This window comes from Cygnus olor, chromosome 3, assembly GCF_009769625.2.
Source record: "Cygnus olor isolate bCygOlo1 chromosome 3, bCygOlo1.pri.v2, whole genome shotgun sequence".
NCBI lineage: Eukaryota > Metazoa > Chordata > Aves > Anseriformes > Anatidae > Cygnus > Cygnus olor.
Genome location: NC_049171.1, coordinates 10,425,347 through 10,449,661, shown reverse-complemented (window position 1 = coordinate 10,449,661; position 24,315 = coordinate 10,425,347). Strand labels below are relative to the sequence as shown.

Sequence of the window (24,315 nt, the reverse complement as noted above, 5' to 3'; positions counted from 1 at the left end):
ATTTCAGAAGTGGTGGAACTGAGGATGGAAAAGAAAGCAGATCTGATGAAAAGTTAGGCTATAGAAAGTGTATGTGACTGTGGGGCAAAGAGCCTGGAACGGTTAGCTGATAATGGGAACACCACACAGTACGAGCAGCAACAGACACATACTGGGGGCAGGAGGGGAGATAAATGTTGCCTGGAAGCTGGGAAGGCACACATACTGGAGGAGAAGCCAGGAGGAAAAGATACTGGGCTAAATAGGCAAGGAGACTGAGAGTAAGAAGAGCAAATTAAGGGAACAGTTGAAAGAAATCTTGAGGTTTGAGACTAGCTCTACAGGTTCTGGCTGAGCTGATGAACTATGTGCATGTTAATACAATGCTACAGGATGGACTGTTATTTTTCCAACTGACCATGGGGGGGGGGGATCTAAACCTTAGGGTTTCTCATTCAGCTAGATTACTGCAGCTTGACAAGTTACCACGAGCCAGCTGAGCTGAATCTTTACACACACACAAGCAAAGCTCACGGAAACAAGATAAATTGAATTAGCTCGGCCCTCTTTATCACTAAACAAATTTAACTGTGTTAGCTACAAGCCGAAAGAAGTCATCTGGGAAGCTGCTGTGGTCGATCTAATTCTCAGTTACCTGTTAAGCTGCAGTACCTTATCGTGTACCTAAATATTTAAAGTGGAGTGTGAATAACTTTGTAATTAAAGAGGACTGTAATGTGATTTCATTTACATGATATGCTCGCCTCTTCCTATCTTCTCCTTTGTTGCTCAGTCATTCTGCTAGAACAGGCTCAACTTTGCCTTTTTTTTTAATTTTTTTTTTTTTTTTAACAGAGCTTCTTCCCCTCCCTCCCCGAAGCAACTGAAAACATAAGCAAGGTGTAAGGGCAAGATCAGTACTGCCATCTGTCAGACCTCATGGAATACGTTAACTGAAATCCAGCCCCTACAACATGCTTAGACAAGCTACAGATAAGCTGAAGCCTTGGCAAATCAAAAATTAAACTCGTTTTTAATTTGCCTCAACATGCATTAACAGCGTTTTTTATAAGTACTCATCTGTGTAATTCAATTCATGTGTACATACAGCTCAGTTTTTTATTTGTTGCTTTTTTATTATTTTTTAAAATCAGGAAGCATATTTTTAAGTGGCTGTTATGGCAAGTACAATTTATACTTGGCAGAAGGGCACTTTCAATGTACTTTTACTCCAGTAAAACTACTAAAAATCTTTCAGGTTTAGGTAGCACCTTTCATCAGCACTTCTCAAACTGCAAAAGCACAAGCTTCCTGCTTCCCTGTGGAAACTACCAGGCTAATTAAATCACCTAGGACACGGCTGCAAGATTTCAGAACGTGCTGTCTATGCTGAAGGCTTTGCACGAGGCTCTGCAACTGAACTTTGCTACAAGAAAAAGGCATCATCTCCTGTGCCAGGAAAAAAAAATAAAAGCTGTTCTGTTTCTTCTTAAGGAGACAAAACTAAAATTTGTATTGTATGGAGGTCCTTGTGATAATGCTGGATAGAGACTTCTGTGGCTTAAAAGTATTCTATCTAGAGACTTAAAATGGGTGTGCTGCATTAAATATGCAGATACGCTTATGACCACATCTATCAATGAAATGAAACTGTATCTAGAGCGAAACACAGCTGCTAAGAATTCACTGAACTCCTGAAAGTAGCTGAGGAAAAATCTGCACTACAAAATACAGCACTGGGATAGCACAATTGTTTTGTGAGATTTACCTGCTGTGGCACTACAGAAAATTGTTAAGAAGCCCTACCCATCTGAGTGGCCTTCTTTAAAAAAAAAAATATTGAAAAAAGCATGTTTAGAGTTCCCTACTCCACTCTTTACAGGGAGGGGTTAGAGAGGACCAGCGTAAAACTTTATTCTGGATTTCCTAGCATTAGTTTCATTAAAGCAAATTGTCAGATTATTTTTTGAAAAAACAATACTGAGAAGATCTCAGCGTTGGTATGCAGTAATTTGGTGTCACTATTCTCCACTTAGTTACCAAATGAAAGGTATCATGTTTTAACACTGAAGGGTGTGTTTTTCCTTCTGTTTTTCCATATACTGAGCTATCTTGTAATAATAGTCACTTTCTACGCTCCTTTCAACATTTTTATAAAGTCTCACGGGGCAATTTGCTTTGAAAAATACCGTTAAAGTATAATTTTTTCTTCCAATTTCTACACATCTGCAGGATACATAATATAAATATGCTCCATTTATCTCATTAAAATAATAAAAGTAAGCAAATCAGTTCTGTAACTTAGACACTAATAGGCCAAAGGAAATATTCTTTAGAAAAGACTCCTAACTTCCCTTACTAATGCTGAACCTTAAATATAGGAAAACCTACCTTTTATATTTAAATCTGTGAGAATAAATTTCTGCTATAGAGCATACAAAAGATGACAACTTTTTTTTTTTTGATAACACAAACAGGAACATCTGTTGCTATAATTTAAGGCCCCAAACTCTGCTTAACTGTATCTAAGATTAAATCTATTGAAATTAACAATTATTATTATATTTTAAGTCCTTCCAGGATGATAGCCTAAATCCTCAAAAAATGTTATGGAAAGAAACACTGCAATATTAGATTAAATTTAGAGTATCATGTGATATTAAAAAAAAAAAAGATGGAAATTTTCCTGATATAGGAAGAACAACAAAAGAATGCGTATCTTAAAAGTAATCAATTGTTATTTTAAACATAAAATGAAGACATGTTTGCAAATAAAAAAATAAGCTTAATAAAAAAATCAATATAAAGTTCTGGGGCAAAGTACAATGCTCAATATGGAAAAATATTTTGGAGGTATCTGTAACTACAGGGTATTTTTCAAAAATTTATCTTGAATACAGACTGAATTTAAACCCCCTTTTTCCTCTCCTATAATTTGCTTTAAACTTGAACAACCTTTTTTCAACATTGTTTTTGGAAATGTATGTGCATATAATGTGTCTGGATACAGATACATTTTTTTGCCTTATCACACAAGTCTCACAATGTCCTCACTACGTTAATGACCTACCTGATGAGCCAAATCCACCAAGTGCAGAGCCGATAGCTGCTCCTAAAGAGCTGCTACTTCCAAAGCCAAGAGATGTACTTCCTGGTTGGCCAGGACCATGGGAAAAAAGGGAACTGTTTTGGGAGTTATTGGTCAAAGAGTTACTGCCATAAAATGAATTGGATTGTAGGCTACTATTTGTTTGCTGTTGCTGTTGTTGTGGCTGGGCACCAAGGGGCCGAAATAGACCGTTCGTGGCTCCCGCGAGATTGTTTGCTGTTCCTCCAGCTGAAGCAGCTGCAGCTGTAAAACACACGTTTTCAATCATCATTACTCTCTCAAACATTTCTGACTGAAAATGGACTATTCAGATCTAAATCTTATTTTTATGAAACCCTCTTAAACAAGCAGAAATTCACATATTAAAGGACTAAGAGAGACTTTATAATATAATACAGTCTTAATTACAACGGGAAAAAAATGAAGACAGCATATGTTATAAGCTATTCAAAGATGCAGAATAGTTAACGTAATGGAGAGAATTTTCAGTGTAAACATGTAAGACAATACTGTTCACTGAACTGTGCTTCGATACTCAAATTCACAATGGCAGAGTTGCAGCTAACAAAGACGTCTTCAGCAACTAATGTCACAGTAGGAAGCTTATAGATTAACTTAAAATCTCATTTTCTAAACATTAATTCATCTTGTGTTAATATTTTGGATTTTAATTTAATAAATACAATAAATACAGTGTTTTAATAAAGTGGTACCAGACTGAACCTAAGAAAACTGTATAGTTTTAACATTTCTAATTCTCCTTTTCTGCTATCCATTAAGTGTTTTTTTCCTTGCCATACTTCTCATGAAAAAAAAAAAGAATACTTTCATAAGAAGAGCATAGCAAGGCCCCAGAATACTCCATCATCTTCTGCCAGGCTGAAGCAATGAAATGATGCTTCCTAGAGGACACCATTCCGGGGAGCAACGAGCAGTGCATGTTATATGCATGGGGAGAGGAAAAGGGAAAATGTTCTCATCAGAGAAGCAACAGCATTTGCAGAAACGTGCCTGTATGTGGATGGGGAGTGGACTGTAAATCTGAATTTAAAAAAAAAATAAAAGGAAAGCCGCATCTCTGAAAAACATCAAAACAGCAGTGTGTGGTAGAGAAAGGGAGGTGAAAAAATAAAGAGCATGTATGGTATATCCTCCACAGCTGGAAAGCCTCACAGGATGCATACCAACCAAATCAACAATATAATATACTAGTCAACTAACATTACTAAAATTCAGTACAAAATGGGAAGAAAGCTCCCTGTAAGACCCAATACTTACCTGCTTGTGCTGCTGCAGAACTGATTATAACAGGGGTTGAGGCCACCAATCTGACTGGTGCTCCAAGGCCAGTTCTTGCTCCAGGGCCTACTACTAAGGCACCAGTCTGATCGTAATAGGCAGTGGGAGCTAGTACTTGATAGCCTACACAATACAGAATAGAAGAATTAGGAGTACAGGTTGTCTTGATTAGCCAACGCTTCTCTCATTGAAGTATCTTGGCACCAAACCACGATGGGGAAAACGGCATTTCTGCAGTAGTGCCCCAGAACATCAACCAGGCATCAAAAGAAAAAAAAAAGAACACTGTAAAAGAGTGCCAAAATCTTCTAAAAGCCTAGGAGTGTTCTACATCATCTTTAAGAAACTAGAACAGCTAAATTTAGTGATCTGAAGTTGTGTGTATCTTCAAGGTTAATAAATCAAGTTTCCAATACCCCAGTTGAAAAGGTACAGTAACGCCACAACTTGTCAGAATTGGATCACTACTGAATGAGCTTTCTCTAGCAATTTTAAATATTCTACAATTCTTTCATACTCCTGAAAAGGTATTGAAACCTATACAGTTAAAGGGCCAAACTATGTGCAAGTTTGGCAATTCTTTACATTGCCTGGCCACATTTTAAAGTCATTTCACATTTCACTTTATCACTTGAATGGTGAATGGTGACCACCGACAAAAATACATCACGAAAGGAGTGCTCCACACACACACGAATATTTTCGAACAATAAAAATGATCTAGTCCCAGTCAGTTTCACAGAACACAGACTGTAATCTAAGTACCATTTCATTCAGTTGACAGAGTTGGAACTGGGGGAGAAAGGAAGTTGAGTTGAAAACGGAAAAAAGCAAGCAATAGGAAGAAAAATAGTACGCAAGACATGAATGGAGCAAAGGAAAAGATACAAAAGAGCAAAAAACCACTTATTTAGTACAAGAGCAAGAGGATTAATTTTCAAGCTCTGATACTTTATAATCAAATTGGATAACTGGAATAAGAATCCCTAAAAATGGAAGACAAGAGCAAGAATAACCTAGGAAAGGATACTGACAACGGAAAGGTAGCACTAATTTTTAGTTTGACTATTTCTATAAAGCAGTAAGAAAAGAGAATTTCAACATTCCTTCCGTATTCAAATATATTACTCATATTATTAAGGAAAAAAAAAAACAACAAGATTTTGCAAAAATCACCCAAACGACTGTTTTTGTACACGTAAGAACCAAGATTTTGCACATTACCTGAAGTCAATATTTATGTTCAAATCTAGGTCTAACAGAGGGCATAATTTCTTAAGTTCTCCCAGAAACAGGTACAGACCTCAACATAAGGACCAGGGCCTCTAATTCCAGGTGAGTACCTTCATTACCAGGCTCTCAAGTCATATTCGTTCTCCTCAATTTCTAAAACAAGATGTATAATCTCTTCTTCTCAGATGCCTTGCTTTAAAAACAGAGCTAGAAACACCAGCTGCCTACAGCCTGGTGGCTATGGGCAGGGAAGCTGGAGATTCAGGTCCAAATTCTCTCACACTATGAAAATCCGAAGATATGAAGGAGACTCAGATATTAACCGAACTGGAAAGGAGCAATGAAAATCCAGAAGTTCAGGTTTATTCCAGATGGAAGATGAATGCACAGTACTGATTATGAAAACTCGTCAGTACTATCATCCTCGACCTGTTTTTTCTCACTGCTCATTATTTGCTTTGCATTCTAGGTGCAGGTGCATCTACCTTCTCCTTCCCCATCAGCAACACAGGGAGACTTAGCTAAAAAGAACCAAAGCAGGGTCTTACAATGAAATTGGTCAGAAAACTTTAACTGCACGTGCCACTGCCTGTTCCACCTACACAACTGAGCTGTGCTGCTCCACCACCTTCACCACTGAGACTGCTGCTTTCCCAAGGTAGGGAGAAGTGAGACTGACTATTTCCATGTTTAATTTAACAACATTTAATTACCTTTTGCTTTCCTACTTTTACTCATAGCATGTTCAATTGGTAAGATCATGTTGGTCCTGCTTTTGGTTGTTGCTGTATCACAGAAAAACACTTTTTCAAGACTCAGAACTGGTTAACAATTACCAGTATTTGCTCTGCCCACCTACTCTCTCCAGATGGTCGAACCCATGGATAATGCTATAACTACATAAAAAAGGACTGATCATATATTTACACCCTTGTGCTCACCTGAAACTAATACACAGCACTCTATATGACTTCAGGCCCGCGTAATGTAAATAAGCCTATTTTCCAATGTGAAATACTTGGGGTGGGGAAGAAAAAGAAAAATCAAAAAGAAAATTTACGCTATTGTAGTAATTAAATTTTCTGGAATTAATGCTAACGCGGTTTAATACATTAATTTCAGTTTTCCTAAAGTAACTGACAAGGATGACCGCTGAATTAACAAACAGAAGCAACTTGCACTTGCGCTTTGTATTACAAAATCTGCAATTCTCTTGACGCTTACTTGCCACTCTCACACCAACCACAAACAGGTCATTTAAAACTAGTAATCAGCTAGGTTGTTAGCATCGAGATACAGCCCATCCAGAAGGCCCGAGCTATGTAAGAGAACTGAGGGATGCTTCCATACTCCTCGTCTCTGAAGTGACACATAATAAAATCTCTCAGCTTTCTACTCAAACCACCAGAAGAAAGCAACACAGAGACTATTTAATAGCTGAGACCTTGCCAAGTGCATCTGGAGCCTCAAAGCAAGGTCTAAAATTATTTGCTTTGACATCATAGGTATGATTTCAGAGATGCCATCTCAGATTACATAACTGAAGAGCAGCTCTCATAGCAAAATTGAAGCCTTCTGCTATCCCCTCCCTCATCACACCGTATTCAACAAGCTTTGCGCCCTACCCCAGAGAGGTATGCACAACGACAGACACTATTTCCCAGCCTTCTCCCTTCTCGAAGGCATGATGGTGACTTGCCAGGTCTTCTCCACTCTAATTCCCTCTCTCCTCGTGTTTCATTCTTTATTACCTCTCCATCAAATCTCCTCCTCCCTGTGGCTATGCGATTTCCCCCTCAAATTAACAACCATCAGACCTCATTTCGGTGACTTCACATTCAAGCTTCCTGTGGTCTTAGAATGGAACAAGAAGAAAAAAGCACACACTGCTTCCTAATCATATCTTAAGCACACCTTTCATCTTAGAACTCGGCTGCTCTATCCACACTTACTGTCTTAAGATCAGCAGGGAATACTAAAATAAACATCCTGGTTTACCAGTGTTCTGCTTTACTGAAATCATTTCCAAATGTCTCCAAAGCCACACTTTGAAAAGTTTTTGGATTCTTGTCACACAAATCTTAAATGTTCTTAAAGAATGAGAAAATGAGAGGAGATTATATTCTCTTGGCTCTTACAACCCATGCTCAGTGTTGCTCTTATCCATCCAGTAATTTCTTCAGTGCCTTTCATTGGATAGTTCATACACTCTTCTCACTTTTTTATATACATAATAACACAAAGCTCTGCCCAGATCTCCTACTCCTTTCTCTCTATGCATCTTCCCTCGCTGATGACACAGGTTTACGCCAAACATATGTCAAAGTTTGTCACTTCTCTCTGCTCAAGTTGACAGATGTGACACTTCCTACTGCCAGCTCAATTATCTGCCCCTTTTAACACCACCACCCTGACACCTCTCCCCCCACTCTGGATCATAACCTGCAAGTCACTGTGGAGTCCCTGTGTAGAAAAATTTACAGCTTCTTCCTTCTGAACATTCCCAAGATCCGGCTATTTTCCTCTGCATACAGATTTGAGAATGTATTCAGCTCTTCATCTTCCTGCTTTCCTTAAATGTTGCATCCTCCGCTTCAGTCTCCCAAGCTCACTGAGAACTGAACTGCTATATCCTTTTGCTTGGCTTGACAAAGATATACACAGCCTTATCTCTGCGCTTTTCCTCTCAACAAATCACATTCAGAACGTATCTTCCTATCAGTAAATGATTTAGACTTGCTATAACCATTGCAACTTTGCCAATACCCTTAACTCCCTGTATATCTGCCACAATTAAATTTGACTTCTATTTCGTATCACTAGGAGGTACAGCGCGCAGCCCAGTGCAATGGCACACTACAAATTCTTCTAGGTAATAAAACTTGCAATGCCAACAAACCGAAACTGTTGATTTTAATGTTTTATGCACATAATTCAGACAACTTATGTGTTCTTCACTCAGAGGGTGGTGAGGCACTGGCCCAGGCTGCCCAGAGAAGCTGTGGATGCTCCATCCCTGGAGGTGCTCAAGGCCAGGCTGGATGGGGCTTTGGGCAACCTGGTCTGGTGGGAGGTGTCCCTGCCCATGGCAGGGGGGTTGGAACTGGATGATCTTTGGGGTCCCTTCCAACCTAAGCCATTCTACAATGACGTCCGTCTGCACACTAGATGCACCATTGCAGTCAGTGTCAGCTAGACTTGGGTGAATTGGACATAACTGAAGTTACACCTGACCTAGCCTATACAAGCAACAAAGCCTCCAGAGTGATTAAGCCACCAGACACCTAATTTAGGGTAAACTGAGCAGCCCTGCAGCATCTGTACAGCAGCTACATCTCCTGGGAGCACAACAGCTCCTCAGACAACTGAGGCCACGGAAATTCCCAAATCTGGATGACTAAGCCGAATGCAGCCCTCCTCTGTGATAAAGACTGGTTTTATTTGTAGAAACAAATGTGTACTGAACATAGATGATGAACTTGGGAATACCCTCCGACTTTGCCTTGTGCATTCTTCTTACCAGAAACTGTCTGGTTTTGAAGAACTCTTGTTACTGAATGACTTGCTACATTAGGACCAGAAGAATTTAAAATGTAACTGCTCAACTCCAACGACCAAAGTATTTCACTTCTGACGACTTTAAAAGAGAACAATAATTTTTCTGGAAATAGACTTAGTGGATTTCAAACATTCTCTTTGCACTTCAGATGAGAGGGGGCTTTTGCCTTTTGTGTGCTTTAAGAACTACCCTTGAATTATTTAAGATGGATACGTTTAGAAAATAATGCCATATTTAAGTCTTCCTATAATGCGGGTCTTCTCACATCTGACTACAGCTAAGTGTCACAACCTTGTTACAAGGCACAGGCCACTCCACAATCCTAAAGCTCCATGTGCAAAGGAAGAACCAATAAGCAGCAGTAACAAACAAAAAAGCAAACCACAGAACACACACAAAAAGGCACAGATAAGCCTTTGAGGCTTTTGCAAAGATGCCTACAGCATCTCTGATAAGCTGTACTGTTTGCAGGCCTCTGCTGCTTTGGGGAGGCGCAGAGAAACCACTTGAAAGGTGCTATGACAGCACACTTTGATGACTTCTCATTTTAGGAGGAAGAGAAAGATGCTAAAAGCTGCAGATAGTACTGCATGGAAGGAAATAAAAATTGCTGTTATAAAACAGAGCAGACAAAGTACAATAGTCGGTCTACTCTGCAGCGAGATGTATGAAATCCCGCTGCTGGATGAAGCACACAGTGCAGTCCCAGAGCATCCAGTGACAAACCATATCCACCGTCTGCAGGCTGCAAGGCATTTTCACAGTACTGCTAACAAGGGACGCAACCTGTACAAGTCAAGTGCATTTGCAGCTACCATCAACTTTACCTGATTTAACTGTGTAAAACCTTAACTTTGATACCGAAGAAGGGCCAAGTATGCTTTAGCTGTTCTTGCTCAGGTAATTGTACCCAGCATTTAAAAAGGATGCTGAAATTCAAACTGATATTATGAATTTATGACACACGTACCGGGACACAGAATAATCATTCCCCAGAAATCAGACGCCATGCCTGCTAAAAACATCTGAGCCTTCAAACTTTGGAGTACCTCCACTTCAAGCACATTGTGGTCTTCAGAGGAAATTAGGCAGTAACTTCCTTTTAAATTTATTTTTGGGTTCTGATTTTTAGATTTTCAATTATTATTATAATATGCCACAGGTAAAAAAAAAAAACTTCAGAAAGACAAATTATTACTTCATGTTGCATCAGAGTAACTACTTAGACAATTCATAACCTTTTAAGACAGCATGTAGTTGCTTCATTATATATGAAATTATGTGATACCCCTTGTGCATACATTTGTAACAGCAGAGAAAACGCTTCAAATCAAAGATGCTCGATTAACCTGTGTTTGAAGAATCCTGTGTGATTATTTTATGAACATATAACAATGTAGAACTCAGTTCTAAGCATTTTATCATAAACGTAGCAGGCCTTTGATAGTTAAGTTGGTATCTAATAACACCAATATTTTAACAAATGAGTACACTCTTAATTCACTGATAGACGTACATACCTGGCATGCCTGTAGCAAGACCCTGACCAAAAGCCAAAGCTGGATTTGCTGCTGCAGCTGCTGCAAGTGACTCTGCCTGCTGCCCTTGCTGACCCTGATTGGGAGTAAGTGGGCGTTGAGTTGCTCCAGCACGCAGAACCTGCAGCAGACCAACACGACACTTTCTTAAAAGGTGAAAAAGCAAGTCCATTATAAGCTGCAAAAGGTCTAGAACAGTTGCTTTGCATATTTGATGCAAATTGATACTTAGCTCTGAATCTCACATTGTGAATACTCCACCTTATCAGTTTCAAGGATATATAAACAAAAACAAGCAAATGAATTTGCTCACAGGTGTGACAAAATATCTGCCCTGCTCGGCAGATCTCTTGTATGCTCCATCAGTGATAATGAGTATGAATAAGAAAGAAAATCTGAAAGTGGTAACGTTTGTGATCCAGATTAACTGAATGCTCGCCCTTCCTTGACAAATACATTTATTACTTGCTTACATTACTCAGGCACTTGATCAGTGTTAGTATGAATACTTCAAAGCTTGTAGTCTAAATAATTAATACTACTCTGCCAACAATGCTGTAAAAATGCACCTATTAAGGTTTAAAAATTCATGTAACACATCACCCTACCACACAAGTTTCTTTTATTATGTTCTGACAGCCTATCTATGGGAATCAATCAGATTGAAAAGCAATCAAAATTATTGCAACTACTTTATTCCTCTCAGCTTAAATAATATTTTCTGGGTCCAAAATAAGAAGAAAACGATATCATAGAACGGCTCGGGTTGGAAGGGACCTTAAAGATCATCCAACTCCAACCCCCTACATTTACAATATATCCCCATAAAATATATTACATGTGATTTGTACCAACTGGATATTAATTTTTATAGAAAAAGCAAAAGGCCACTGGCGAGAAGATACAAATTCAACTGTCGATGCAGTTCACCAATAACCATGATCAGCAGGAAGAAAGCTCCACCCAAATAGCAAAACAGCGATGAGGCAACTTGGAGTTCTTCATGGTAACTCAAAGTCATCTCTTATACATCAAAATTCTACAAATGGCAGTGAAGTTAACCATACAGCTAGTAGAAAATGAACTAACATTCATTCAAGCATCTATCAGGCATAACGTTATTGTAAATCTTGAATTTTTCGTTTGTGGAAAAAAAAAAGGCCATTTGTTTGTACTGCAGTATCACATTAAGGCTTCAAAAATGCATCCAGAATAACAGTAGAAAGTTAATATATTTTTTAAAGTCACTTAAAGAAAATCCCACCAAGTTCTTGTACCCATTGCTTAGTCATGATTTACCAAGGTAAAAATAACATGAAACATAGGGATGTTGTAATATAAATTGCCACTCTCTCTCTTTTCCAGCCCTCATATTAGTTTTCCTAGATTAGTTTTAAATTTTACTTTAAGTACACACACTGTGTTATCTGGATAGGTAAATTCATAACAGCATGGCAACCTAGATTCAAGGAATTATTTTTCATCTATTTTTAGAAATTGAGATTGCAACAAGCCAAATATTTGGTATGCAGCAAGTGAATTTTAAGACTATGATAATCAGTAATGTAAAGAAATTGAGAATTAAAACGAAATCAAACAGTAAATTCATTAATATTCACTCATTGTTACAGCAGAACAAGAAGGAGTCAAGTAAAGTCTTCTTGAATCTGATCTGCTTTACAGATTGAAAAAGTTAAGTTAGGGCTTTAAAGACATGTCTCCTTTACATGGAGAACGTACCGGTTGCTGTCCCTGTTGTGCCTGTGAAGCCGCTTGCTGATTTGCTGTGGTGTTTGCTGCTGCAGCTTGCTGCTGAAATAAATTGGCTGGATACACCCCCCATGGAACACCGTAATACTGAGGTGGAACCACAGCAGGACCTAAAAACAGAAAACATGATTATTCTATCTATTGCAGCCAATTAAAATAATTGTTTACATTGTTTGTAGCATCTCTCATTGATCTATCTTTTAAATGTCGAAACAAAAATCAGTATTAAAAAATAAATTCTCCCATATTAGCAAAAATGACACATTAACACAAATGGGTTAATTTAAAGGATTCTTAAGAAGCCATAACTTCTCTAAGAAAAAATAACCTTGTGAGACTCAGGTGATAAAAGGAAAAACTTAAGAGTAATTAACGCTTAATCAAAGAACACTCAAAATCAGTTCCCACAGCTGGACAAAGGATGGCATGGAATGAGCCAAATTCATCCCCCCAGCAGTGATTTACTGAGCCTTTGGCCATCCACTGTTCCTCCCTTCTATGTAATTCCTTCATGTGCACATGACTACTGCCTCTCCCTCCCTGTCTACTAAATCACAACCCTCAGTGTATGCTTAATCTTGCACGCTTACCTTTGAACCTGCTGGTAAATAAACATTCTTCTATGGGTTCTATTATTTCTTCTTATAAAGAGCTTTTTATATCGTTGTGTTGTACATAAATAAAATATGCAAATACATAATACATCTGTTCTACTGCCTTTCCTGTGAAACCACCAACCGGAGTTCCAGTGTTTTTCGAAACCGTTAGGCTCAGGTCTGAGCACTAAGCTGGGACCTGAATACTCAGTAGTGTTGTTTCACAGCACTATCAACTTTTAAAGAGATTTTCCTGGGCTTGGGGCTTATCTGGTGTCTGGGCCTCTTTAGCACACTGGAGACCCACTTTATTCTCATGCCCACTGGGAAGGAGAAAATCTGGAATTAGAAAACTCATGCACTGAGTAAAAATGTAGGAGGAAATGCCAGCTGTCTCGTCTTCTGAAAATAAGACGTTCTACTAATGTCAGATACAACCTTATTAATGATAAACTTTTTTTTTAGAAAAGAAGAAACCTAATTGTGGCTTGCAGAAGTCCAAAGGAAAGAAATGTTCAGAATGCATACATAACAAGAACTGAACCCCTTTACAGAGTGAAAAATTTCAAAACTGCAAATATTTCCCTACAAGTCCCTCCTTCTAGAAATATATTTAACAAAAAATAAACAGGATGGACTTTCTTTCTAATTTCATTCAGTAAAATTATCAAGATAAACACTAGAAAGCATTCAGTTACCTGCTAGGGTGGCTGCTGCAGCTAATCCAGCCGCAGTGTATGGGTCAGTACCTGGAGGAGCAGCACTGATAATGTATGGGTTTGGCACAAAAGCAGCTGGAGCCAAGCCTGCTGAGAATACGCCCGCTACAGTAATAAACAGAGTTTAATTATAGCTAACATACTTAGCAAGCATTATCATACTCAAACCAAACAAATCACATGGCATATCTGTTAAAATCAGAACTGCTTACACTTTGGAAGTTTGTCAGAGCAGATACAGTATTATAAAAATCAAAGCTTCTTTCTCTCCTCACCAGTCCTTTGTTACTGCTCCCAGAGCCTAACAGCTTTGTGTTGCTGATCTACAGACTCCAAAGAAATTGATCTCGTATACAGCTATCCACCCTTAAACAGAACGGATTATTCCAGGTGGAATTTACCTTGCCAAACTTTAACCATCTACATGTCGCACTAGTCTTACAACTAAATCTTCATCAGACAAACCATCTGGTATCTCGGGTGCATCAGCCAGATAAAGAATCACCTGCTAGATACATAAATCTCTTTTCACTGACAGTAGCAAAAAAACCAGTCAACAATCAGATATTTAAAAACCAGGTATCTGATTTAAACTATCCAGTTATGCAATGCTAACCCCACTTCCACAAGAATCTAAATTTGATGTAAAGACTGTAAAGGCAACAACTGAAGAATCATCAAGCCAAGCACTTCTACCTAAGGAGATTTCCTCTTCAGTCAGGCTCACACACCTTCTCCAACGACGCGGCACCAACTAGCCAAGCAAGCACAGCACACCAAACTATGTTCCTCCTTCCAAATAGGAGGTTGGCTGCTAAATTTGTTACGAATGCTGAATGCTGTGTCAGCACTTAGTAGGAAGGGGCTTCTTTGCAGTTCAGAAGTCAAAGCAAGGCATTAGAGAGGACTCGTGGTCTCACACAGATGTCTCGGCCTGCCATGCTTCCAACCCCATGACTGTATCCCTCAGCTGGATGATGCTGAAGAGCCGCCACTTTTACAGCCCAGCTGTAGGCTGCTGATCCCTGCTTAAATCTGCCTGACCTGGCACAATCCAGCTCAACAAGCTGATGGGGGAAACTGAGCCCTCACCATACCACAGGAGAGCGAAAGACAATAGTTTGGAGATGCTGCTTCCTCTTTCTTTCTGCCTTTCTGATACCGAGAACCCTTTTTCCCCTTGCAGTTAATGCACAGATGCAGAAACCTCAGCAGCCTGGTGGTGGAGAGCCGGAAGGGACGAAATCTTTAAATCTGTCCTACACCGCCAGAATTTGAGGAGCTCCCTTCCTTAAATGAGGAATTGCTTCCTCGTATGTGCCAACCTCACCTGCTTCTCCCTCCCCAAATGCACATCTTTGCCACAGCGGCTGATAAAACTGATACTGGTGTCACTGAAACTTAGCCTCCTTGTTGAGCTGGTAGTGAGCTTCACCCAAGAACTTTATCCATTCAACTCATTCACTGCATTACTTTAACAGACAGCAAAAATTCTTGCTAAAGAATAATTCCAGAAACCAAAAGGTATTGTTTGATGCCATTAACAAAGAAAGAATTAATCAACCCAAACACTAAAAGTTTGATTTCCAAATTCTACTATATAATGGTTTTAGCTGGACTATCAAAAACATTGAACTGCATAACAGCATGACAAAAGTGCCGTTTCTATCACTACTTATAAGAGAAAAACTTCTTTTTTTGAAGTAACTTTCATTTCTTTGCATAGAACAGTTTAAAGTAAAAAAAATACACAAAAGAATGAATCAGCAAACAGCCTTTTCTACGGGCAGGACAGTCTTAGGCAATAATTTGGGGCAGTTTTCAGGAGACCACTAAAATCAGCCAACCAGTCTATATAAATTAGAATAGAGCAGGTGAAACAAAGGATTATAACCAGAGCATCACACACAAACATTTGCCACAGACACCTGCTGCACTTGACAAAAACCTCACCTATGTGTGGCTGCTGAGCTGCAGCCAGTGCGTATTGCTGCTGCTGGGCTGCTGTTAACTGTTGAACAGTCAGAGCATTAGTCCTCTGGAAAAGCTATTAGAAAGAAAAAAAACAAAGAAAAAAGAAGCACTTCAGTTTTCAAAAGTCAGGGCTATAATTTACTGGGATTTATTTATTAAAAAAAAAAAAAGAAGAAGATTAAACCAAGCTTCTACCCTAAGAAGTTACTTAACTGGAAAATTATGCACCAGTATTCTTCCAGATTAAATATATATTTCCCTTTAACTACATCAAGGACATATAACAAAACAAAATTCATTACATGCTTAAACAACTATCAAAGAGGATAATGCATAACTCAAAGGACCCATCTGGCGTCTTTTCAAGTCCAGTACTAACCTGCTGCTGAGAATTGTAGTCAAAAAGTCCTACAGTAGCTCCCGAAGAGTCCATTTGTACCTGATTGCCAGGATAGTCAAATTGTAGAGAATCAAGACCAACTTGTTCCATGGCATCTAGATTCTGATTTTCTGGATTTGAAAATTCTTCTACCAGAGGCTTGTGGGCTGTAGGATTGGGAAGTGGACCTAATCCTTCTGTGGTGCTAGGATTGGGACCCAAGCGTTCAGCTACTTCTGTTGGGGAGGCTTGTCGACTTCCAGGGGTACGACTGTTTAGAAGAAATTCAAGATAGACTCTTACAGTCTTAAATAACACTGTCTATTGACAGAGTACAGCATTTCTACTTTAAAGGGATCTCTGAACACAGAGATGTTACAAAGGAGAACAAGAGACTGATTTTAACCAGCATGCATGCACTGATGGCTCAAGATAAAGGATACATTTCATTTCAAAGCATAATTCCTTTTTCTTTCTTTCTTTTTTTCTTTTAAACTTTAGAATATACATGTCTCTAAATCACTGTAAGAAGAACAACAAACTAATCTTTGAGGCTATTTACAGTGAAGTGAACTGCAATAACCTGTAACTTTTGGGATGGCTCTTTACTGCATTTTGGTGGTGACAGAATCACTATAAAACATACTGAAGAGAAATAATTAAAAATAAATAAAAGGACATGGCTAAGTGGATCTCATGTCAAAGGAAGAGAAGGCAACAATAAAAGTTCTACCAGGAAAGACAAACATACAATGCAGCTAGTATCCTTCACATCTCAAAGCAAACAATACATTTTTCACCTCTAAGTAAAACTGAAAGTCCCTCATTTAGCAATCAATTAAAACATTTCATTTCCTACACAAGCGATTTAATAGACTACACCAGATGATTGCTCAGGGGAAAAAAGCGTCCCTACTATAACCCCATTAATTCCATCTCAACTTTCCTAAGAATAAACACAGTCCATTGTTCCAGAGGAAAATCCTTAGGATGGAGCAAAAATGTGAGTGCTCTTTTTTCTTCTGACAGCAAGTCAGAGATATGCAGCTGGAAACCGTTTACTGTGTCAAAACCCTGAAGTTCAGCTTTCCAAACGAGAAGAGCTGGAGGAGATTGTCTGGGATTTAGACAGCTACACTTAGGCATCTGTAGGTGCACTGGCGTTTAAAACCCCACTGAGGATGAAAATTTAATTAGTGCCATTGACAGAGCCTAGATAGCAGCTCAACTGACCAGTCACTAGGAATTAACTTTAGGGTGAAAACTGAATCATTCTCACATCTCCACAGCTGTATTGACTGCATTTCCACTGACTACAGGGGAATCTCCCAGTGCACCTGCAAACACCTGCACACAAACACCTGAATTGAGACGTCAACAGATTCACATCCTAAATAGATTCCCAACCCTGTATTTGGTTAGATTTAAGGTACCTTAATTCGGACTGGTATCTTACCTGCTGTTTAGACTAGCCTTTCTTTACTGACAATAATTTAAAGTCAGCTACCAGGAGTGAGCTGTGTGGGAGTCTATAATCCCTTAACACATTAGTCGTGTTGAGCACTGTGATTATATCTATCTATCATTTCTCAGAAAACACACAAATTCCAGTCAAGTCTGCTTTATTTGTGAAGACTGGGTTCATAACCAGAAAAAGCAATCTTACAGGACTAAAATCCTATCTATTCCAACACTACACTGCCAGAAGACTAATTCTAAGATAGAGACACAGCCTTTAGTACCTGTTCTCCTCCCTCCTCAGGGCTCCAAAGGTGAAGTCCCTCTCCTTCACCAAAGCATAAGGTTAACGCAAAGAAATCTGCTAGTACTTATTCACTTGCTAGTATCAACTCTAAAGAGATATTTAGCGAGCTAAGTCAATAGCACTATATGTTCTACTACTTTGGACAAAATACTTCAAGAGAAAGCACAGTTGCACTAGGGTTTTTTGTTTGTTTGTTTGTCATAGGTTGTTTGTTTTGTTTGTCACGTTTGTCACATTCAATCATCCACAGAGTACTGGCTATCATCTAAGTATCCTAGCTAGTAACTGTATCTTGCTCAATGAATAAACCTGAGTTTGAAGCCATTTAACATTCCTTATTCTTCCCAAGTGACACACAGTATCGAAAAAGTGAAGAACAAAAGGAAGAGGCAGTTATTTCAGTATGTATTTTAGTTTAAAAAATGCCATGAGTAAGTACAATAAAAATACAAGGAGGCAGACAGGACAAAGTTTCTTTGTTAATACTTATGTTTACTTAGCATAGGATGCTCCTCATATTGGTGCTGTTCTTGCTATAGTTAAAGTTGTGTCAATACTTCAATTATAAACCTCTACATGGAGGGCCCTACACCATCACTTTATATGGGCCATTTAAATTGGATGACCTTACGTTTTGAGAGGTTTACTGGCTTTGGATGCTTTTTTGCACTAGTTTTTAGTCATTTCCCTCTTTAAATATTACAAAAAGTACTTTACAAACAAGTATTTTAAAACTGAAATAGATTCTGGAAAATAAAAGTGGGACAAAATTTATTCTGCATTTGCTACTTATAATATTGGAAGCAAGTTCATTTCACATATGGCGGAATGCATCCGAAAGGAGGTAATTAGTTTGAGCTCTCTGATATGGTTGATACATATTCTTTTCAATGACGTGTCCTGAAAAATAGGCCTGAAAACTCCTTCCTTGGCCTCAGGTGACTACATTGTGTTGTTTTTTTTTTAAAGGATAAGAAATACTTACATATGGGATTCAAACACACATTTTAATATACTTGTTTAATTATAAACTAATGAAATCACAACTATTCGGTCACGTTCATCACATCGATACCAATTTATGAGAAGCACTCTAGTTTTCTAATCCTGCTAACTCTTCTGTGTGACAGTTATAAATGCACCAGTCATTTAAAACCAAAGATTAGTCCTCTAAAAACACCCAATTTAAAATGCATTTTATTATTATGGGGGAAAAAAAAAAAAACAACAACAAAAAAACAGGCTGGCTGTGCTCTCCTATAAGAGTTTGTACTTCAAAAACATTGAGCTTGCTCCATTTTGTTTCATAAAAAAGCAATTAAACTGTAACATCATTCTATATTGCGAATAGATAACATTCAGCTGTGTGAACAGAGAAATACATTGTTTCTCCTTAGCCAAATAAATGGTTTCCACAAAAACTTTTGTGTGGAAATAGCTGTGTAGACTGTGGTATCCACCAGCAAAATTACAAGGCAAATTGAAATTCTGTAGGACTATCTCTCTACAACAACAATCAGATGCAAAAGTTATAAAGTATTAAAAAGAAGCAGAGAGAGAAAGGAATTTTCTTTGCAATTAAAAGGCTGAAAGTTTTCATCCCTCTTTAATTCACCACATCGAGAAGGTACTCATTTACTCTGAAGAAAGACTTTATTAATATGAACCTGTCTCATGAGAAGTGATACACACACTAATGACATCCTAAGAAACATGTGGCACAGTGGGAAAGGGAGGACGTGAGGTAGCAGCAAGAATCAATCTGCAGCTGGATAATGCTTAAAGCTGACACACAAACCAGAACTGTAATAATGCCTTAAGAGACATGCTCGTCTTCTTGAGAAACAGTTAAAAGCTTACTTAAAATCTTTGCAATCGGCATCCATTCCATTTGGCAAACCTCTGCCATTTATTTTAGTAACATCCTCATCATCTCCTTGTTTAAGATCTCTGTTTTTGTCCTCCTCAAATGGAGAAGCCTTGCCTTTCTGATCTCCTTTCTCAGGTCCATCTGTTTCAGCATCTCTAGTGCCCTGAGGAAAAAGAATCTGTTTGATTCTGAGTATTTAACAGAACACAATAGGAGCACCACAAGGTGACCTAATTCTACACTACAGTGCACGTAAACAATACAAACAGTTTGTTTTCAATGAAATTGCATTTGGTGGGTAACTTGGTCATCAAGTTTTAACCACATGCAATTAATAACTGCCAGAATGTGAAAAGGAATGCCAAGATTTATAATGGAAGAGCTAACTCAACCTTAACTATAGCGGCACTGTTAAAGCAGTAACACCTCAAATTAAACTTTATCTTACACAGTTAAAACATCCAGTACACGAAACCCCCTTATACTGAAACACAAAATAGAAAGTTCTAAAATAAAGCCCATTACAGATTTTAAATTAATGGATTCGCAATCTTTTTTCCTACCTTTATTTAAAGGTATTAGGAAAGTACTGTTTTTAAGACAGCTATTTAGTCAAGATTCCCAAACCACTTCCCTCTGACCTCTTCTGCCCCCTCCAACCAAGGAAGAAAGGCAGATAGCAACTACACACTTCCTTCTAAAAAGAAGAGATAAAAAAAAATGGACAAATTAGGTGGAAAATATAACCACGTAAATCAGTAAGACTACAGTAGATAACTAAGCAAGTTGAACACTATATTACTTACAAAAGCTCCTTTCCTAAACCGGGAATCCAATTTATCAGCTGGAGAGGAACTTAACACATATTCTACCATGCTCACTCCAAGGCCACCACTTTCTGATCGCGGAGACAATACAGCATTTACTTCACTGTTTCCATGAAAACCCTGTCCAGGCTTTCTCTGTACCATAATCGGCTGGGACATAGAATGGTCTGTTAAAAATAAATAAATAATCACAATTGTACTTTCTGAATACAACTTGTCATATTTTTGCTTTTCATTACGGATGAGAAATGAAATGAAACCAAAATTCAATTACATAAAAAATTCCAAATCTCAGTTTCAAAAAGTATTTCTAGCACACAACCACCAGTGCAACATAGATTTCTACAGTTAAAACAAAAGGAAAAACAAATTTAACATACACCTAACACTTATTGTACTGTTTTACTTTGAAATGACACTAAACACGATTGACTTTTCAGTACATATATATTTATCACTTACGAGGAGTTCCCCATGCAGTCTCTCTCCACTCATCACCAAGGAATATCCCTTTTTGTCCATCTTTTGCTGAATCATCAGGTTCCCAAAACTTTTTGGCAGGTAGAAGCTGTTTAAAAAGTGAAAATTGTTTAATTTAAAATATGCTTTTAGATTGGTTAAAAAAAAAAACAACAATATAACAAAGAGGACAGGCAATTAGTTTTAGAGAGGCCAATACCAAAGTCAGCTTTACATAAGGAAGCCTGCACAGCCAAGGAATAATGAAAAAAAAGACTAAAAAGTTGTTGCTGATGCTGCATAAAAAATTGTTCAAATGACCCCAACAAGACAGATTCTGAAGTTATGAAGAAGAGATAGTGAATATAGAAGCAGCTCTGATAAAAAGCTAATCACATTAATCCCTGTGTTAAACTAAGTCAATCCTCTCAGAAATGTTAACATAACACTGCCTTCTCTCTGTTTTGGCTCAGAAACTTGGCCTTTAACTAACACCATCATGACGAACAGAAACAGAAGCAGTTCATTATAAAGCTCTGCTCACTCAAACACATCATGTTCCAAACTTCAGAAAGCAACTAACCCACACCGTGACAAGTCAGCTGCTCCAGACCATGTGGATCTGCTGGTTACAAGTCGCTGACCACCACATTTGCAGCTCCACGTACCAGCCATTTCATTTAGCTGTATGATTTTTTTCATTACTACTTCTAAAGCAAAGTTTCAAGCTAAAGTTGAAAAGTTATCAGTATCAGAACCATTTCTGTACTGCCTTCAGGACCAGAAGGCTTCGCGTGACATGACCGAAGCACCACACAAATAAGAATCTCTCTCCTGTTGCTTAACTGATAGACAAAAATCATTCAACTTCACATCTGCCTAATATGAGCCTTGATGAAACTATTAACAAGACCTTTTTTTTCTTAATGTAGCTTTCAAAGAGTTCACGAAAACTGCTTAAAGTAGAGGTTAAGACTGCCATTAGCAGGTCACAGATATTAATAATGAAAACAGAGGTGAAAGGAGCTCCTCTCTGGTAACTTAAGGATTGCTGATTGATGTTTCCTGTGTCTCCCAGAACTCTCACCACAAAAATATTTTGATTAACTATGCTACATACTCAAATCCCTACGTTCTTTACATAAAAAATTCAGTAACACAGAAAGACTGGGGTTAGAGGTGACCAACAGCCAAAGCCCAACATAACTATTTATGGGACTGTACTATAATTGCAAGAGTATCGTAGTTAAGACCTGCCCTGACAGATGTCCTCTCCCTCAATAATGGGAGAACCACCACCACCTTGGGAGCACCAGGATGTTAAGTTTACCACAGGTTTAAGAGCTGGATGAAGCCAGCTATCTGAAGGTTTGAAAACAGATTCATGGAATCTTAGAACTACAGCTCAACTAAACAGCAAAAGATTGCAAATTTCAGATCAACCTAGACAATCAATTAATCTTTTTCTGCTTCATGTGGTAATTTTGTACCAAGTCCACAATACTACTTATTTTTCATTTTGTGACATTATTATAACAGCAAGCAAGCACTTCATGACAAATGTGAAATGTCAGTTTTGAGAGAGGGAAAGAGAACCACATTTTATATTAAATGCAACCCAACAGAAATTCAAAGATATTTCCAGCTGAGATTAGAACTGTAAGGAATAACAAAAGCAGAGGTCAGAACAAAAACTGATCAAGCAGTGTCTTAGGTGTCATAAAATTAGCAGGTACCTTCCAGTATGAAAGTGGAGCATCGTTTTTACAATTCCACCATCACACAGGTGTTCAGACAAAACTATGGCAAACAGTAAGCAAATTTAAGCAGAACACACTGCAATACTGGTTTTGATTTCAAAACTCATTTGCAGGATTTCTGTCAGAGGAAAACTGTCCACTGATAAAAAGGTGCACAGGCTAAAGTACGTGGATTAATTTTTGTTTGTTTGGGGTTTTGTGTGCATTTTTTTTCTTCTGTTTCAAACTGCATACTCAAGTTCCAAACATACACCCAACTTCCTACAGCCTTAACTATTCCAGTACAGAGAGAAAATCTTCAACTCGAAACATAATGCCATCAGCTATACCTCAAGAGGCTAAATTTAAGATTGAACAGATTTAAAGAAAAACTTTTGGCTGAATTTTACACATACAAGAAGTCCCTCAAATATCTAAATAAATGGATTTTTTTTTTTTTAAGATTAAAGAAAAAATGAGTAATTGTGTTCCTGTTTAAGAGGCAAGAAAAAAATCATTTGATTAGTTCCACAAAAAAAAGGTAATCAATAACAGGTCATCACAAATATGAAAAGTAACTATAATCACCTTGCTTTACCCTTTGATATGCTTTTTGCTCAATATTTCCTGCATTTAATGCAGTCAGTTGTAGTTGAAGAGAAACTTTACAAAAATACATCAATTCCTAATTCAAAATAATGGAAAAAAATTGCCATATTTCTTACTAAGCTCTTCCAACGGTACACTCAAAGTATCTTTTTCAGTATTGGCACTGAACCCCGTTATGTCTCTGCTAGATGAACAAAGCCCTTTCTATGCATAGACGATAACCACTTACACTAAAGCTGCCTCTTAACCAGCTCAGATAAGTAACTGCAGTCTCAATTACTGGGTCTTAAAATAAGGACTTTTTTTTAGGATCAGAAGTTATTCCTACACAGCTTTCTACAGTTTCTCCAAATGAAGCCTTGACACCAGAAATGGATACACTCTCCCTAAAACAAAATTTATGTGCATATTGATTCTCTCATTTTCTGTAAGAAGAGATGCTATTGAATAAAATTATTTTATATTCTGTTTGACAATTAATTTTTATGTATGCCTGTATTAGGTCAACTAAGGGTCCTGAAGCCCAATATGCCAGCCCTGAAATAGCAAACAGCAGATGCCCAGAGAAGAGAAATAGCAACACGTGTCAGTATTTCTTCAGAATATCATCGTGACCTTGAGGGTCATGATAGCTTCTGTGAGCTGGAGCCAGAAGCAGCATCTGCGTTTAACCAGTCTAACAGCTAGTTTTAGGAGACCTTTTTAGAAAGACGCCTGCAATACAGCAGATCTCTCGCTAATAAAGCTTTAGGCTGCTTCTTTACAGAAGGAATGAATTAGCAGTGAATTGCAAGACAGAAAGAGACCAAGGATCATCCCGTGACTCTACGAACCAGTACTTCTGGCTCACGTTACCAGTCCTGTTCCCGATACTGACTCACACCAGGCTCT

The 24,315-nt window shown here is 38.1% G+C and overlaps 1 protein-coding gene across 1 annotated transcript in view; it reads right to left on the bottom strand.

Annotated features, from left to right (window-relative positions):
* Nucleotides 1–24,315, bottom strand: part of PUM2 (pumilio RNA binding family member 2) — a 68,859-nt gene that overhangs the window by 18,988 nt on the left and 25,556 nt on the right. The window contains 10 exon segments of the mRNA XM_040553754.1: nucleotides 3,050–3,331; nucleotides 4,367–4,510; nucleotides 10,700–10,838; nucleotides 12,458–12,597; nucleotides 13,782–13,907; nucleotides 15,756–15,849; nucleotides 16,156–16,426; nucleotides 19,781–19,953; nucleotides 20,597–20,784; nucleotides 21,080–21,185. Coding sequence (XP_040409688.1) covers nucleotides 3,050–3,331; nucleotides 4,367–4,510; nucleotides 10,700–10,838; nucleotides 12,458–12,597; nucleotides 13,782–13,907; nucleotides 15,756–15,849; nucleotides 16,156–16,426; nucleotides 19,781–19,953; nucleotides 20,597–20,784; nucleotides 21,080–21,185 — 1,663 coding nt within the window.